Source organism: Sciurus carolinensis, chromosome 9 (genome assembly GCF_902686445.1).
Source record: "Sciurus carolinensis chromosome 9, mSciCar1.2, whole genome shotgun sequence".
In the NCBI taxonomy this organism is placed as follows: Eukaryota; Metazoa; Chordata; class Mammalia; order Rodentia; family Sciuridae; genus Sciurus; species Sciurus carolinensis.
In genome coordinates this window covers 128,031,014-128,049,853 of record NC_062221.1, presented here as the reverse complement: position 1 = coordinate 128,049,853, position 18,840 = coordinate 128,031,014, and the positions used below count along the sequence as shown (strand labels likewise).

Genomic DNA, 18,840 nt, shown 5'->3' with positions numbered 1-18,840 from the left:
TTTGTATTTATGGAAAAATTATGCTTAACTTCCAGTGGAAGACTTGGCCAATAGAAGGGTATATTTTCACCATTTTGCAACACAGGATCTGAGCTTCAAAACCAATTCACCATCTTCTTGGAGCCATCTGCAAAGAAAAGAATGAAGGACAATTGTCCAAGTCATTGAGTTCACTGAGTTAAGAGAACAAGAATCTCACAAGAAAATCATGTTTCTCAATTCCCAAAAGTGATCACAAAGTATATTACCATTGTTGCTTTTTTCAACCTAAAAAATTTGATAAAAAATTGAATGTTTTTTATTTGATTCATAAACTTTATAGAATCTTTTCAAAACTGTTGAGCTGTTGAGCATATGTGTGTGTATAAATATACATATATATGACATACATATATATGCATGTATGTGTGTGTCTGAATGTATATCACAGTGAGATATACATTAGATAGATAAATTTTTTTATGTTTGAGAGAAAATAAATCAGGTTAAGTAATACAAATAAATCAGGGCATATTTCACTGTGAGAATTTTTTTCAATTTGCAATATCTATTTGCTTTTATGTGAAATGGGCGTAGCTATACACATCAAAAGCAATAACATTAATAGCCCTTAGTCATTTCAACACAATCTAACAGATACACCCAAGCATTCATGAAATGCTTAAACTGTCTGGGTATGTTTACATTTTTTTCCCTCCAAAATGACTCATTGAGAATAAAAAAATTTGCCATCAGTTACCTTTTTCAGAATGAAAAGTAAAGGTGGAATAAATCTTGATAAAAGTGCAAAAGGTATTTAACATCCAATGCAAATACTGATCTAAATATTCCTTTAAAAACCGTAAACCATTGTGGGTCCATTTCTACTTTAGATCATTTCTACACTTTGTACCAGACACAGTTCACTTTTCATTCATTCAGCAGGTAGGTTTTTCCTCCCTTTCTAGAAGAATAGTGAAATAATCCAGTTGAGAAATATATTACCAAGAATGTTATTTATAACTCTCAAAACAAAATAAAACAAAACTAAAGAACAAAAATACACTCAACTACCTATTTAAAGTCATGCAAAGCTGATTAAAGACCCAAGTCCGAGATCCAAGATGGTGGACTAGAGGGAGGCTGTGTTCCTTGTCGCTCTGTAACTCCGGTTTCAAGCAGAGGATATCTGTTTCTTGGTAAGGCAGTTTTTGCTGCTTATCGATCCCCTGCTGTTTACCCCATTTGTCTGCTGTGATCACCTGCAGTCTGCCAGTATATTGAGGCCTTTTTTGAGTGCAGATTGCTCAGTGTCAAGTGCCTATCATCCGCCATTTGCCTGCCTGTCGCCTGTCCGTCACCTACCTTATACCTATCCATCACCCAACGCACAAGGTTCACCTCCCAATCGTCCAACAACAGTTAGCAAACGGATTGCCGACCACCAGTGGAGCACCAGCTGCCTGCTGTTGCCTGGAAGTTCACTGTCACAGTACCTGCAGGTTTGATTACACGTGGCTGCCACCATTTTGAGACAACAGTCAGGCCCCGTAGGACCCCTGGCCAGACTGAATGAGCCCCATCTCCAGGATCCCTCAGCCCGACCGATCACTTCCTGCCTCTGGGGCCCTCACATTGACTGACTGCTCCGGGCAGCCAGGACCCCCAGATCAACTGACTGCGCCCTATCACCGGGACCCCAGACAGACTGATTGCACCTGGCCTCCAGGATCCCACAACCACACCAAACACACCCGACCTCCAGGACCCCTGCCTGACCAACCGCACCTGCCTCCAGGACCTCCAGCTAACCATGTCCACACCCTGAGCTGCAGCTCCCCATTTGCCAACACATTTCGAAGCCAGAGCAGCCATCTTGGATAATCCTGGAAGCCATAGCTCTGATCTTTAGGTGGGGCAAAACCCATCCTGAGATGCCTGCTGTAGGCTTGAAGCTCATTGTCAGCTACTTCTCATGCATCAGGCTACTGAACTCTGGGAGGTTTCATTACTATATGACTGTTATACTGTAGATTTTCTTTTTTCTCCTTATTGAAAAAAATTAAATTTTTATTTCTTTACTTTCCTTGCTCTCTTTTCCTTTTGTTTACCTGTTCCCTCAGAGTCTCTTTCTCCCTTTTTTGCATGCTAACATCCAATTTCTTTTGATTACACTCTCACCCTTTCTATTATCTAGAACTTCTGTATATTCTTTTCTTATCCCATTAACAGCCACATTCTACATCCCTCTGCATCCTCTTTGTCCTCCATTTGAAACTGCAGACCTTATTGCAAATTTGTTAGTTTTACTGAAGGTAATATTTGAACTCATTCTGTTTATTATGACAATTTTGTTATTGTCCTCATAGGAGCTATTTGGTCTAGGATTGCATAGTGTCTGAATTGGGCCCTGCTAATATTTATCTCCCCTTAAAGAAAGGGTTTTGGAAACCTATAGGGCCACTATAAGCCTATAGGGGGAAATCTGCAATACCCCAGATCTGCACTGCTAGAGGGGAAGATACATGAACAACATGAAAAAAACTAGGGAAGAAAATGATCCAAACAAATCTAGATTCTATATTAATAGAATCCAATGACAGTATGTTAGAAGAAATGTCAAAAAAGGACTTCAGATTATACATGATTAAGATGATTTGCGAAGCAAAGGATGAGATAAGAGAGCAAATGCAGGCAATAAATAATAATATCAATCAGCTGAAAGAGCAACTGCAGGAAGCGAAAGATCATTTCAACAAAGAGATAGAGATTCTCGAAAAAAAACAAACAGAAATCCTTGAAATGAAGGAAACAATAAATAAAATAAGACCCAAGCCCAAGACATAGTCATGTTCCAGTGCAGCTTAAAATTTGACTTGGTTTCTTTTCTCCACAGAGGGCATTAAAGAAATCTGGGAAGACTGATCTGCTCCCTTTAAACCCACAATCACACTGTGATTTATTTTTTGAGATTTTCCAGGCATCAGAATTTTAAGGCACCCTATTAAAAATAGCATATGACCCTAGGAATGTAAACATATTTTTAAAAATCTGTATGTTTAATAAACAAGTAATGTCTTGTGTAACCATGTTAGCTAAATCATTAGGAAATAAGGAAAATGAAGTACACCTAGCTGGAAAACAACATGCAAAGGCAAAAAATATAATTCTTAAGTCAGATATATGAATAGAAAAATGAAAGTCTGACTGTATAAATGGATAAGAACAAAATGCCCTGATGGTGCTAATATGTGTTGGGAATGAATTCAACACAAAGGTAAAAAGAGGTTTGATAAAGAAAATAGACTTGTAGATTACCAACATAGGGAAACAATGAAGAAAAGCAGGTAAAGCGTGAAAGCCAAGATCACCTGAGCTTTTAGATGATACTTTGGATAGAAACCACTCTGGAAAAGTAGGTCATGACATAAAGAGAAAATATGTGAACAGATGTTCAGGCTGGCTATAAAAGTGAATTTATTCTCTTGGACAGTCCCTCAGTTTCTGACATAAAGTTTAGTACATTGATAAGTTATAAAGTTTTGTAAGTTAATGAAATAATTTTCTGTTCATTAATTTCTATATATCAGTGATGATCAGAATTTAACTATTCAAAATAGTTATTTTAAGGAGAGCATATCATTGATTTCTCAACAAGAGAAATAAATTTGACATTGGAAGACTTTGCTGAATTCCAAGATTTAAACTTGACAATTTATATGAGTCTAAATGAGTGTAAAATATACCAATCCAGAGAAAAATATGAAAAGGAGAAATGAGAAAATATTTAATGAGAAAATATTCTCAAAGTTGTATGATGCAACATGTTTGGTTGTGAAGAACCAAAATTCAGGAAATTTTTAATCTTGTAGTTTTGAAGACATATACTTGGTCTTATTAAAAAAATAATGTCTCAAGTTCAAGCTCAGGGTAACTAGACAGTGAAGCAATCTAAAAAATTTTAATGAGTTGTATGCCTCTCTGTGTTAGCAAACAGATTAATGAGTTGCTTCAACTAAACTAATAATTTAGGATGGTACTAAACAGTGGATCCAGGTTTCATCACATGCTCAGCTCAAGACAGGTATATAAGCATTCCCTTGCACCTGCTGACATTCACACTCAGGATCTCACCTTGAACAGCAAACCAGCTCACCTCCCTGACACCATGAGCTACTACGGCAGCTACTATGGAGGCCTGCGCTATGGCCTTGGGGGCTTTGGTGGCCTGGGCTATGGCTATGGCTGTGGATGTGGCAGCTTCCGCAGACTGGGCTATGGCTGTGGCTATGGAGGCTATGGATATGGCTCTGGCTTTGGAGGCTACGGATATGGATGGGGTCGCCCATCATACTATGGAGGATATGGATTCTCTCGCTTCTACTGAAATCCTGCTCTAGTAATTCCACATCTGCTATTATAAGGGGACTTTCTAAAACATTCTAAAGTCAATGGACTTAAGTGGCTTTAGGCTTATAGAACAGGTTAAATCTAAGAATTTTAGAGAAATCATTTTGTGACCTCATCCTAGATTGGAGATGCATAGCCCAATAAATGATCTAATATGAAATTGAAAATATGTCTTGTGTTTGGTTTATTTTTTATTTGTTCTAATTAGTTGTACATGACAGTAGAATGCATTTATATATTTTGATAGATCATGCATAAATGGAGTTTAATTTCTCTTTTTTCTGATCATACATATTGTAGGATCACATAGGTCATGCAGTTATCAATGTACATGAGGTAATAATGTCTGTTTCACTCTACTATCCTTCCTACCCTCATACCCCTTTCCCCTCCCTTCACTCCCCTCTATCTTTTAATTCAATTATGTATGCATACTTGAGTTTTGAAAATTGTCAAGTAGAAATACAACTCACACAAGATTACAAATGTATGTAAATGAATATATGCAAATTGAGAGATAGAAAACATTCCAAACATAAAGAAACAATATGGAGAATGAAAATGATTGCCTTGATTTAATCAGTACCTGCTGTATACATATGTTGTAATACCACACCACACCGCATAAGTATGTACATTTTCTTAGATTAATATCTATGTTTATTTAACATTTTATGCTTTCCTTGAGTTGAACTAAACATTTAATGGTTTATCTGATTCTGAATGTAATTATATAATGACCCCAATGTTAAAATTCAACTCTTTTAAAAACAAAACAAAACATCATCCTCAAGAGCTCTTCTTTCAGTCAGGGAGTGAATGCACCGTCAGCTTGGGCTGAGAAGGGGAATCGACTATGCAAACCTGTTGAAGGCCAAGCTTTGTAACCTGATTCACATGCACTTTTCACTAGAAGCATTTTTGTCTGACTTGGGTGGAATCTCCAGGGATATTTTCCATGTAGTAAATAATATAATTATTACTGCTATTGATAGTCTCGGTAAAATCAAGATCATAATTTCATTTTCTCTAAGATCACATTGATCTATGTCTAAGTTGAGAAAAAATATTTTGAACCATAACAAAAGTTCTTTCCTTTTGTGGAAAATATGAGGACATTTTTCATCTTTCCCTGTGCCCACATGAGTAGAAATTTAGGTCACAGATTAAAAGTTCTAAAAAATTAATAATGATGCAAATGTGCTTTTGATCCAGTGAAGTGACAGACAAAATACCATCTTCTCTAAGAAAATTCCTTTGAGACTGTTTTAACTTGTGCCTTCAGGAAAAAAAAAAAAAAAAAACCAGAATTGTTGAATATTCTTCAAACTGTCCTTTTCTTGTTTTTACAGCTAAAGAAGAAATAAGTTACACATATGATTGTCAGGTGTTTTCTTCATTGAAGATGCAAAGTTTACTTTATTATTAAATTTTTTTATTTATATATCATTATTTCCATATATGGTGACAGTTTTTCTCATCGAAATCAGAAATACATTTTGATCATAGTCACATGCAATGACAGTTACACAAGAAAAATGTGGAATCCTTACTATGCAATTCATTTACAATTCTAAAGAGTGCATTAAAAATGAAATTGCTCATTTTATCAATATACTGATTTACTGAAATGGTGAATAAAAAATGGATTGAAGTTGGGTCAGGGTAGCACAAATATTGCAGGGCAAGTCCAGTATTGGATTGGGTGCCATACTGATACCAGGGATCTTGTTGGAACTCTTATCCAGCCTTAAACATTGTTTTAGAATAACCAGTGAGTAGTTTTCATTGTGCTGAGTGTCCTTGCTTTAATGTCTGTTAAAGTCATATACTTCATTCAGAAAATATTTTTGGACGTCAATTAAATTTTAGATTTCATTTTGATAATAGGTCAGTGAACAATCCCAATGGAAAAAAATGTGTCCCTTTCCAATTATGAATAAACGTACTACAGTTAAAAAGTGTGCAGATGAAATATTACTCATAAATATAAAAAAGAACTTATTGGTATGATTAGAGTCATAAAAAATAAGTAATTTTTATGAGTTCCAAATGTTAAAATATGGACCAGGTGAGGCTCATTGTGAGGTCAGCCTTGGGTGTTTCCTCCTCTCTAGGCTGAGCTGAGTGAAGCTGTGAACACCCAGTCAATGACTGGTCCAAAAAAACCTCCCTTTACTTTTATCCTTTGGCTTTGTGTGTGTGTGTGTGTGTGTGTGTGTGTGTGTGTGTGTGTTATATTTAGAGAATTTCTTAAGTTATTCTAAATAGTACAAATCCTTTTAAATTTCCCAACGATTTTAAGAGTTGAAAGATGTTTCAAATGAGAAATAACCTCATCAGCATGTTATAAAGATCCTTTTGATATTTTAGGCCAGGAGAGTTAGAAATTGCCTGGAATCAAAAACTGGGTTCAGAACAGGTCAAGTAAAGACAAGGGTAAATGTATTTTACTGACTATGGAGATCTGCATGGAAGGGATGCAGTACTAATTTAAACAAACTGGTTGCAGCCAACACAACATTACATGCTTGACACCTTCAACTGGATACAGTGATGGAGCAAAGGACATTGGTGATGCTTGAAGTGAGCTTTGAAAAAGGTACAAGCCTCGTGGTCTAATGACTAAAGAAAAAGAAGGTGAGATGATGCAAGGGACAGGTGTAGTCTTGTTTGTGGGATCACCGAAGCTGGAACTTATTTTGGAGAGAGGACACGGGTCTAAATGGAGAACTCTGAGAAGACATCTCCTTACATGGGTTTGTGATCCCTTTACTAGTCTCTCCACTGGTGATAGTACAAATATCTTGGACATTAGTTTGTAAAGTCCAAAGTAAATGTATCAACTGTGCTTTGTCCAAGTTCTAAAACTCTAAAATGAGGTGATATTTTGGTATTGTTTTCTGGCATCTACAGCCAGTGAATCAAATATTTCTTTTTTCTCATGTTACAAAATATGTGGGCTTTTTCAAGAAATTCATGACTTTAAAGATCCTCACTGGCTTTTTATTGAAACATTGCACAATCAATTACAATGACCACACAACTCCTTTAGAATGTACTTAGTTAGATATTTAAAAGTACTTAATGTGACTGACATCAGGTAACTAGTAATAAAGAATTCTATTTAGTTTGGTATGTGTATACCTGGAAAATACAGCAACTCCTTCCAATAAAATTAAAGCAATAAGATCAAGAACATCTAAGGAGGCAGCCAAGCAATCTCAGACATTCTTACTAAATGTTTTTCAAGTGACAATAGATTAATGAATTGTCTCAGACAAATATAATGCATGGAATGACAGAAGGAGGGGCACATGCTTTATCACATGCTCTGACCAGGTATATAAGCAACTCTCTACACTTGCTGACATTCCCACTCAGGATCTTGCCTTGAACAGCAAGCTAACTCACCACCCCTGACACCATGTGCCACTACGGCAGCTACTACGGAGGTCTGCGCTATGGCCTTGGAGGCTTCGGTGGCCTGGGCTATGGCTATGGCTGTGGATGTGGCAGCTTCCGCAGACTGGGCTATGGCTGTGGCTATGGAGGCTATGGATATGGCTCTGGCTTTGGAGGCTACGGATATGGATACTTCCGCCCTTCATTCTACAGAGGATATGGGTTCTCTCGCTTCTACTAGATGAGTTGCTGAAAACACAAGCAAAGGAAAAACTTTTAATTGTATTTGCTCCTTTCCAGTTCTTATTCTGGAAAAATCCACCCTATTTTCTCCATCATTAATTGATCAATATTTATCAATGTTTAAGTTACTTCTATGAATATGTGAAACCATTCCTCTGGCTCCATACATTTGTGATCTGAATGCATATTCAATGTCTATAAACATTCTAGTTCACTTTCTTTATTTGGATTTTAATTTTCTTACCACCTTTACCATGACATTATCTTTCTAGCAAATTCCTAGGAAACAATTATATTTTGCATTTATCTAATAAATCGACTACTTAAACTATAAATATTTTGCTTTTTTCTATGCTTTTACTTATTTTTTTTGCCTGAAGATAATTTTATTTTATTTATTTTCTTTTTGTTTATTTATTTTTTAATTATTTATTTTTTTAATTTTTATAGGCTGCTTTTTGATTCACTGTACACAAATGGGGTACATCACTTTGTTTCTATGGTTGTACATGGTGTAGATTCATACCATTCTTGTAATCTTACATATACATGGGGTAATGATGTCTGTCTCATTCCACCATCTTTCATACACTCCCACCCTCTCATTTATCTATATGTAATCTAAAGTACTTCCATTCTTCTCTTACCCCCCCCCCCCCCATTGTATATCATCATCCACTTATCAGGGAAAAAATTCAGCCTTGGGTTTTTTGGAATTGGTTTATTTCACTTAGCATATTCTCAAATTCCATCCAATTATCAGCAAATGCCATAATGTTATTCTTCTATATGACTGAATAATATACAATTGTGTATATATACCACAGTTTCTTTATCCATTCATCTGCTGAAGGGCATTGGTTCCACAATCTAGCTATTATCAATTGAGCTGCTATAAACATTTATATGGCTGTGTTACTGTAGTATGCTAATTTTAAGTCTTTTGGGGATAAACTAAGGAGTGGGATAACTGTTTCAAAAGTTGGGTCCATTCCAAGTTATCTGAGGATTCTCCACACTGCTTTCCAGAGTGACTTCACCAATTTGCAACTCCACCAGCAATATATAAGTGTGCCTTTTTTCCCACATCCATACCAACATCTATTATTGTTGTGTTCTAGATAATAGCCATTCTAATTGGAGTAAGATGAAATCTTAGAGTTGTTTTAATTTGCATTTCTCTAATTACTAGAGATGTTGTACACTTTTCCATATATTTATTAATTGCCTGTATGTCTTCTTCTGTAAAGTGTCTGCTGAGTTCCTTGGCTCATTTATTGATTGGGTTATTTGTATTTTTGGTGTAAAGTTTTGAAAGTTCTTTATAAATTTTGGAGATTAGTGTTCTATCTCAAGTGTGTGTGGAAAAGATTTTCTCCCACTCTGTAGGCTCTCTTTTCACATTATTGATTGTATCCTGTGCTAAGAAAAAGCTTTCCAGTTTGAATCCATCCCATTTATTGATTATGCTTTGATTTCTTATGCTTTGGGAGACTTGTTAAGGAAGTAAGGTCTTAAGCCAACATGATAAAGATTCAGGCCTACTTTGTCTTCTACTTGGTGTAGGTCTCTGGTCTAATTTCTAAGTCCTTGATTCATTTTGAGTTGAGTTTTGTGCAGGGTGAGAGATAGAGGTTTAATTTCATTTTACTGCAGACGATTTCCAATTTTCCCAGCACCATTTGTTGAACAGGATATCTTTTCTCCATTGTATGTTTTTGGCTCCTTTGTCTAGTATGAGGTGACTGTATTTATGTGGTTTTTGTCTCTGTGTCTTCTATTCTGTACCATTGGTCTGACTATTTTGGTGCCAATATCATCCATTTTTATTACTATTGCTCTATAGTATAGTTTAAGGTCTGGTATTGTGATACCTCCTGCTTTACTTTTTCTGCTCAAGATTGTTTTGGCTATTTGAGGTCTCTTATTCTTCCACATGAAGTTCATGATTTTTTTCTCTATTTCTATGAGGAATGTCTTTGGGATTTTAATTGGAATTGCATTGAATCTGTATAGCGCCTTTGGTAGAATGGCTATTTTGACAATATTAATTCTGTCTATCCAAGAACATGGGAGATCTTTCCATCTTCTAAGGTTTTCTTCAATTTCTTTCTTTAGTGTTCTGTAGTTTTCATTGTACAGGTCTTTCACCTCTTTTGTTAGATTTATTCCCAAGTATTTTTTTTTTGAGGTTATTGTGAATGGAGTGCTTTTCCTAAGTTCTCTTTCAGAAGATGCATCATTTATGAATGGAAATGCATTTATGCATATTGATTTTATATCCAGCTACTTTGCTGAATTCATTTATTAGATATAGAAGTTTTCTAGTGGAGTTTTTTGGATCTTCTAAATATAGAATGATGTCATTGGCAAATAATGACAGCCTGAGTTAGTTCTTTTCCTACTTGTATCCCTTTAATTCTTTGGTCTGTCTAATTGCTCTGGCTAGTGTTTCAAGGAAAATGTTGAATAGAAGTGGGGAAAGAGGGCATCTCTGTCTTGTTCCAGTTTTTAGAGGGAATGCTTTCAGTTTTTCTCAGTTTAGAATGATGTTGACTATGGGCTTAGCATAGATAGCCTTTACAATGTTGAGGAATGTTCCTACTATCCCTATTTTTTCTAGTGTTTTAAGCGTGTAGGGGTGCTGCATTTTACCAAATGCTTTCTCCACATATATTGAAATAATAATATGATTCTTAACCTTAAGTCTATTGATGTGATTAATTACGTTTATTGATTTTCAGATGTTGAACCAACCTTGCATCCCTGGGATAAACACCACTTCATCATGGTGCACTATCTTTTTAACATTTTTCTTTGTATGTGATTTGCCAGCATTTTGTTAAGAATTTTTGCATCTATGTTCATCAGGGAATTGGTCTAAAGTTTTCTTTCCTTGATGCATTTTTGTATGGTTTTGGTATCAGAATGATATTAGCTTCATAGAATGAGTTTGGAAGGGTTCCCTCCTTTTCTATTTCCTGGAATACTTTGAGAAGTATTGCTATTAGTTCTTCTTTAAAGGTCTTGTAGAATTTGGCTGAGAATCCATCTGGTCCTGAGCTTTTCTTGGTTGGTATACTTTTGATGGCTTCTTCTATTTTGGTGCTTGAACTCGATCTGTTTAAATTGTGTACATCTTCCTGATTCAGTTTGGGAGGATCACATGTCTTATAAAAATTTGACAATATCTTTGATATTTTGTGTTTTGTTGGAGTATAGATTTTCAAAGTAGCTTCTAATTATGTTATGTATTTCAATGAAGTGTGTTGTGATCTTTCTTTTTCATCACGAATTCTAGTAATCTGAGCTTTCTCTCTCCTTTGTTTGTGTAGCTAAGGGTTTATCAATTTTGTTTGCTTTTTCAAAGAACCAACTTTTTGTTTTGTCAATTTTTTTGAATTGTTTCTCTAGTTTCAAATTCATTGATTCCAGCTCTGATTTTAATTATTTCCTGTGTTCTACTATTTTTGATGTTGATCTGTTCTTCTTTTTCTAGGGCTTTGAGATGTAATGTTAGGTCATTTGGTTGTTGATTTTTTATTTTTTTAATGTATGAACTCAATGCAATGAACTTTCCTCTTAGTACTGCTTTCAGAATGTCCCAGAGATTTTGATATGTTGTGCCATTGTTCTTGTTTACTTCTAAGAATTTTTTTTTTTTATTTCATCCCTGAGGTCTTCTATTATCATTGCATCATTCAATAGCATATTATTTAGTCTCCAGGTGTAGGAGAAGTTTTTGTTTATTATTTTATCATCGATTTCTAATTGCATTCCATTATGGTCTGATAGAATACAAGGTAGTATCTCTATTTTGTTTGTATTTACTAATGGCTTCTTTATGGCATAGCATATGGTCTATTTTGGAGAAGGATCCATGAGCTGCTGAGAAGAAAATATATTCACTCTATGGTGGATGAAATAATCTGTATATGTCCATTAAGTCTATATCATTGATTGTATTATTTAGTTCTATAGTTTCTGTGTTCAGTTTTTTGTTTGGAGGATCTATCCACTGGTGAGAGTGGTGTGTTAAAGGCACCCAATATTATTGTGTTTTGGTTTATTTGATTCTTAAAATTGAGAAGGGTTTATTTGATGTACATAGATGCTCCATCATTTGGGGGCATAAATATTTAAAATTGTTATATCTTGCTGGTTTATGTTTCCCTGGAGCAGTATGAAATGTCCTTCTTTATCCCTTCTGACTAACTTAGGTTTGAAGTCCTTTATCTGATGTGAGAATGGAGACCCCTGGTTTTTTACTGAGTCCATGTGTATGGGATGTTTTTTCCTATCCTTTCACTTTTAGTTTATGGATGTCTTTTTCTATGAGATGAGTCTCTTGAAGGCAGCATATTGTTGGGTCTTTCTTTTTAATCCAATCTGCCTATCTATGTCTTTTGATTAACAAGTTTAGACCATTAACATTCAGAGTTATTATCGTGATATGATTTGTATTCCTGGTCATTTTGGCTTATTTCTGCTTTTAACTTGACTTGGTTTCTCCTTTGATTGGCTTTTTCTTTAGTGCAGTTCCTCTCTTTGCTGACTTGTATTGTTGCTTTTCACTTCCTCCTCATGAAATATTTTGCTGAGAATGTTCTGAAGTGCAGGTTTTATATTTGTAAATTATTTTAACTTTATGATGAAAACACTTAATTTCATCATCAAATCTGAAGGCTAATTTTGCTGGGTATAGGATTCTTGGTTGGCATTCATATTCTTTCAGAGCTTGAAATATATTGTTTCCGGCCCTTCTTGCTTTTAGGGTTTGGGCTCAGAAATTTTCTGATATCCATATTGGTTTTCCCTTATAAGTAATCTGACGCCTTTCTCTCGCAGTCTTCAGAATCCTATCTTTATTTTGTATGTTAGGCATTTTCATTATAATGTGACTTGGTTTGGATCAGTTGTGATTTTGTGCACCTGGTGTTCTGTAAGCCTCTTGCATTTGATTTTCCATTTCATTTTTCAGGTTTGGAAAATTTTCTGATATTATTTCATTGAACAGGTTGTTCATTCCTTTGGTTTGTATCTCTGTGCCTTCCTCAATCCCAATAATTCTTAAATTTCGTCTTTTCATGTTATCCCATAATTCTTGGGAGTTACATTCATGATTTCTTATCATCATCTCAGATTGGTAAAGTTTATTTTCAAGGCTAAATATTTTGTTTTCATTGTCTGAGATTCTGTCTTCCAGGAGATCTATTCTGTGGGTGATGCTTTCTATTGCGTTTTTAATTTGGTTTATTATTTCTTTCATTTCAAGGTTTTTTTTTTCAGAATCTCAATCTCTTTATTGAAATGCTCTTTTGCTTCCTGCATTTGCTCTTTTAACTGTTTACTGGAGTGATCATGCATTGCCTACATTTGCTCTCTTATCTTTTGCTTCATGGATCATTTTAATTATGCAGATTCTAAAGTCTTTTTTCTGTCATTTCTACTGCCATGCTGTCATTAAATTCTACCAAAATAGCATTTTAGTTTGTTAGGAATACTTTCTTTCCTTGTTTTTTCATATTCTTTCTGTATATTCCCCTCTAACAGTGAAGATCTGAGGTACTGCCGTTTCCCCCCTGCAGGCTTATTGTGACCCTACAGGTTTCTAGTACCTCTCCTTTGAGGGAGAGATCAATATTAGCAGCACCCAATACAAACAATATGCAGCCCTAAACCAGATAACCCCTATAAAAACTTTAACATTATTATAATAAACAGGAGTTCCATAAATAAATGGAACTCATTCCATTATTATCTACAGTATTTCTAGTGGTGGATGAAAAGGATGGGGAGGGGTTAAGATGTAACTGTTAATGGGGAAAGAAGTGAGTAAATAGAGGTACCTGATCAAGGGAAGAGTGAGAGCAGGGTCAAAAGAAGTTGGCCTTTATCATGAGAAAAGGGAGAAAGAGACTCCAAGCGAATAAGTAAATAAAAGGAAAATAGTGTGAGAGAAGAAAAAGAAGAAATAAAAAATTAAAAATTAAAAACAACAACAAAAATATCTATGGTTCACTGTCACCCACCACCCAAACCTCCCAGTCCTCAGTATCTGGATATGAGTGTAGTACCTGGCAAAGGACCTCCCGTCTCCTGTAGGTGTTTCAGAAAGGGAGCTGCCCCTCCAATGATGGTGGCCACACCCTCATGAATAATTCAAATGTCTGCACCAGCCTCCAAAGAAGCTGGGGAGCCACAGCGTGGGGTTACTGAGGTCTGTGTGCAGCAGGGGGGCAGGCAGAGTGATCTCCAGAGTTCATCTCACTTATATTATTTTAACAGAACAATTACTCTGAAGATATTTACCATGAAGCAGTGAGATCTGTGCTCACATAGCACAGTTTGATGTGAACATTTCTATTCACTGTGTTACACAAACTCAGGAACATGAGATATCATATTAGTGATAAATGAAAACTGCTCACCTCCATTGACTCACTGGGAATCTCAGTCCTCCAAAGTGCCCCTCAAGTGTTCCTGGAATTACTAAGGAGATGGCCATTCTCATATTCTGCTATGCAACTTTGCTGTTTGATGAATACCACCTTGGTACCATCATTTCAGTCAATCATGCCTTTGCATTTTTTTCAAACATTTTTTAGTGGAATGAAGCAGATTGGGAAGTATTTCTTTCCTGTGTTGTCTACTTTTTGCTTCTAATGTGGGCCTTTGTCCCTTATAACGCTGACCTACTAGCCACTGCCATGATGCAAGAGAATCACATGTTACCTTATTCTTTGGAAAACTGGGGTGGGAGTGCAGGTGCGGGATTTTCAGATTTCTTTTGTATTCTATCAGAGGGTTCCTAATGTACTGTAGACCTTCTGATGAATGAATGATGACACACAATCGAATGTTAGTAGTGCACTAGATGCTTTGCTGATGAGAGCCCCTCTTGGCTGCCAACTCTGTCGCCTTTATTCAATCAAGATCAAAGAACCTGGCTCTCTCTTCCCTTAGGATTATTCTCACCCAGAAAATTCCTCAGTTCTTCCAGAGCAAATTACCTTTAGTTTTTTCTTCAAGTCTGTCACTCTTGGTTATGGACTTTAGAACTTCAAGAGCAATCACAGATGGAGCACTCATCAAGTAGACTTCTTGTTGAACTTTAAATTTGTCCAGAGCAGCCTGCTCCAACAATGTGTTGGGCATGAGCAGACGTATTTGAACACACTTAAATTCAAGTTTGGATCCCTACTATGTATTTTTTATTTCCCCTTAAAAGGGGAAATTTGCTGTTTGAACAATTTCTCATAGAAAAATTACTAATCTTTTTTTACCTACATATAGTTTTTATTTCAAATCAGAAAACCAAAGGGAGGGAAGGAAGAAAGAGAGGGAGGAAGGAAAGAAGGAAGCAAGGAAGGAAAGAATTCATAGTTCAACAGACCAGTCACTCACATAAAAGGTCTTCAGTGTATTTGTGAGATTGGAATGAAAAACAGATAATACATGCTCAAGTCCTGTTAAATGGGAAGCCATCAATTCAAGACTACAGTCTCTTTCGCAATTGCTATATTTAATTTTGCTTGTGAGATTTTGAACTCTTAAGTTTAGTGTGTTCTAAGTTCCTTGGACAAAATAAAAGAGTCCTTCCGATAGTTATTTTATGCTTTAAACTAAAACGGCCAGAAAATGGTCCCTATATATTAGTTAAGCAGTTACTATTCTATATGATTTTCATCACTGAGTTTTCATTCTTCATAATCAACTCTAAATTCAACAAGTAAAGTAGTATGCATATTTGCATTTTCTCTCTAAGGAATGTAATTGTATGAAAAGCTTGCTCTGATAAATGTATTTGCAAAATGGGGGTTGCTTTTAAAGATTCATTATTTGGAATGTACAAGATGTGATAGCTCTACATGATTTTCTCCAGAGAGACATTATATTGACTACAGATGACCTTGTGTGTCCTGCACATTAGGTTTAAAGGCTGGTCTTACTTGAAGGCCTTTTTGATTTCTGATATGAACTGTCCAGATGCTATTAAATTTGATTTGTACCCTAATACAATTAGTGATTCTCTTGAATGTCATGACTTTTAGAAGCATATTGCAAAAGCTACATTTATGCTTTGGGTTAGATTGTTAAAGAACTGGAAGCTGGGAACAGGAAACACATTTTAAAAGTGCAGCCACTAAGTAGTTCTTTTGGGAGAACTGAACATTTGTTTACATATATTATATCCATGCAATATTAAAACACATTTCTTCTGAATGCTAGCACAGAGGAAATCTCCAGATGAAAAGTATAGGCCCTCATTTTGAAGATGGCATAATATTGGTAAGTATACTACAGTGTGCCAACAAACAGTGATTGCTTAAGTTAGGATACAGGATGAACATTACAGGATAAAATTGGAGGATGAATAATTACTGGAAACATGAATGCAAAAGGTAAAATATTTCACCTCCACGGAAAAGGATTTTACAGACATACATCATGATAACTTATAATCATCAGACTCATTCAATCGGTAACTGGCAATCCAATGGTAAAAATCAACACAAAAATTCTTTAATAATTAAAAATGTTCTGTTATCACAAAGGAATAGTTTAATATTTCAGCATGCATATAAATCAAAAGTTCAATATAACGGATCAGTTTTGTAACTCTGAATAAAAGTTTTTCCATTTTTTTTTCTAATTTTTGGACATATGTTCAACATATATCATTACCAGCCTTTGAAATTTAGGGACTAGATTGAAGCAATGGATCATCTATGGCTCTGGCTATGAACCTGGAGATTCTTTATCTATTTGATTATGATTCTTCCACTTCTCTTCCTGTGAGCTGCAGAGACCATACAGATTGGTTCATAATGGTGCTGTGATCCATATAATCCCCCAGGTAAAAGTGTGGAGAGGATTCCTGTGCCCATATCCCATCTCTATATTCAATGGGTAAATGTTTGCTTAAAATATCTATATGCCTTTATATCTACTATGTATCTTATTTCATTTTATCCTTTTCTATTAATTTGCTATTACCTTTTGTCTTTGCCACTTGTGCTATTTCTGTACCTTCTCATCTATTCTTTTCTGGTCTAAATTAAAAATCTACCACTTTGGTTAATCCCTTAGTTAAAAGTTCTTTGTTTAAAATAGCTCTGTTATGTCTTGGATGTTAGGTGTCTCCAAAAAGCTCACATGTGAGACATGTGAGAGGGTTCAGAGGGGAAATGATTTGGTTGTGAAAGCCTTAACCCAAACAGTGATCTCTTTACCTGGTGGGATTAATTGAGTGATAATTGAAGACAGGTGGGGCACTGGGGGCCTGGTTATGGGGTATATATTTATTATCTGGTGAGTGCAGACCTCTCTCTCTGCTTCCTGATCTTCACATGAGCTGCTTCCTTCTGCCACACTCTTCCCCCCAGGAATGGAGTCTGCTGTTTATGGATTAAGACCTCTAAAATTGTGAGCCCTTAAATAAACTTTTCCTCTCCTAAAATTGTTCTGGTCAGATCTTTTAGTTGCAGTAGTGAAAGTCGACTAAAACAAGCTCCCTGTATCTTTTATTGGAATATATATAATGCAGCTATCAATGTGCTGACATAGAAAGGAATCTACTATAATTCATTTAAAATAAAATGTATAGCAGAGCATAGACCATAGAAGTAGTCCACTAGGTATGGTACTCAATAAACCTCAGCTGAAATATGTGTTTATCCAAATGATTCACAATCTTTGTTAAATATTTGCCTTTATACTACTAGCTCTTCCTTCACCTCAGGTCTTTACTTCACTTCTCATAATGAGTACCTAGTCATGTTCTAAATTCATAGTAAGTAATTTCTCTGTAGAGAGGCATTCACTGATTCCAGCAGAAAAATAATGGCATTGTGTTCAAAGGCCATTTCCTCTTCCCTATGTAACTTTTTCTTCATGGTCCTTATCACCAGTGGACATTATACATTAGCTTGTTTACTCACATATTTGTGTTAGTGTATGTTTGTGTGTGGTGCTGGGAATTGAACCCAGGGCCTCATGCATGCTAGGCAAACTATCTACCACTGAGCTACATGCTCAGGTCCTTACTTACATATGTCTTCCTTGGGAAATATAAACTCCAAACAGATGTATACTTATTCCTTTTGATTTATCTCTGCATGAACTAGGCTTAGAACATGCTAGCACACAGGAAGTATTTCATAAAATATATACTAAATAAATTTATCAAAGCACAAACTTATTGATTAGTACTTATTTACATGCCAGTTTCCCTATTGAAGTATACACCCTTTTATTATAATGGTTCTTTTGATGAAGAAGAAAAACTTTATTTTTTGTTAAATAAACATGCTTTATTCATCTTTCAGAGTTATTCATTAATTCTCTGTATTGTGCTGGGTATTTTCTAAGGAGAAAGGCATAGTCACAAAACCAACTTCAGTATCATAATAGTTCATATTTATTGAGATCTTACTTCACTACCTGCATTATCACGCCTAAAATTCATATACCATGAAGTAAATACTATTGTTATTTCTCTGCAATAACTGAGAAAACTGTAATTTAAAAACTTTAAATAGTTTATCTAAAATCATACAATAATGTCTTGTGAGGTTAATACAAAACCTATGAAAATTAAAAATTAAAGGAATTTTGACCTCTGCAAAAGTCTATGTATGGGAGAAGATGTAGGCTAGGCAAACATTCCTAAAAGCATTCAATACTTATCCTAGGCTTTCACTAGCCACATTTAATAGTGACAGACTCCAGTCTACATTCTTCTGTGATATTATAGATACCCCTTAATCTTCCTCTTCTGTTTTCCAGAGTTATAGTTAG

The 18,840-nt window shown here is 35.4% G+C and overlaps 1 protein-coding gene and 1 pseudogene across 1 annotated transcript; both read left to right on the top strand.

Moving 5' to 3' along the window:
• The first annotated feature begins 4,147 nt into the window (after positions 1–4,147).
• Positions 4,148–4,425, top strand: LOC124993751 (keratin-associated protein 19-5-like; annotated as a pseudogene).
• A 3,391-nt stretch (positions 4,426–7,816) lies between these two features.
• LOC124992344 (keratin-associated protein 19-3-like) lies at positions 7,817–8,035 on the top strand. The gene has a single exon (XM_047563041.1). The coding sequence runs from the start codon at positions 7,817–7,819 to the stop codon at positions 8,033–8,035; it is 219 nt and encodes a 72-aa protein (XP_047418997.1).
• The last annotated feature ends 10,805 nt before the right edge of the window (positions 8,036–18,840 follow it).

Excerpts from the sequence above, each read along its gene's own strand:
- LOC124992344 (XM_047563041.1), top strand. The coding sequence starts at position 7,817 with ATGTGCCACTACGGCAGCTACTACGGAGGTCTGCGCTATGGCCTTGGA.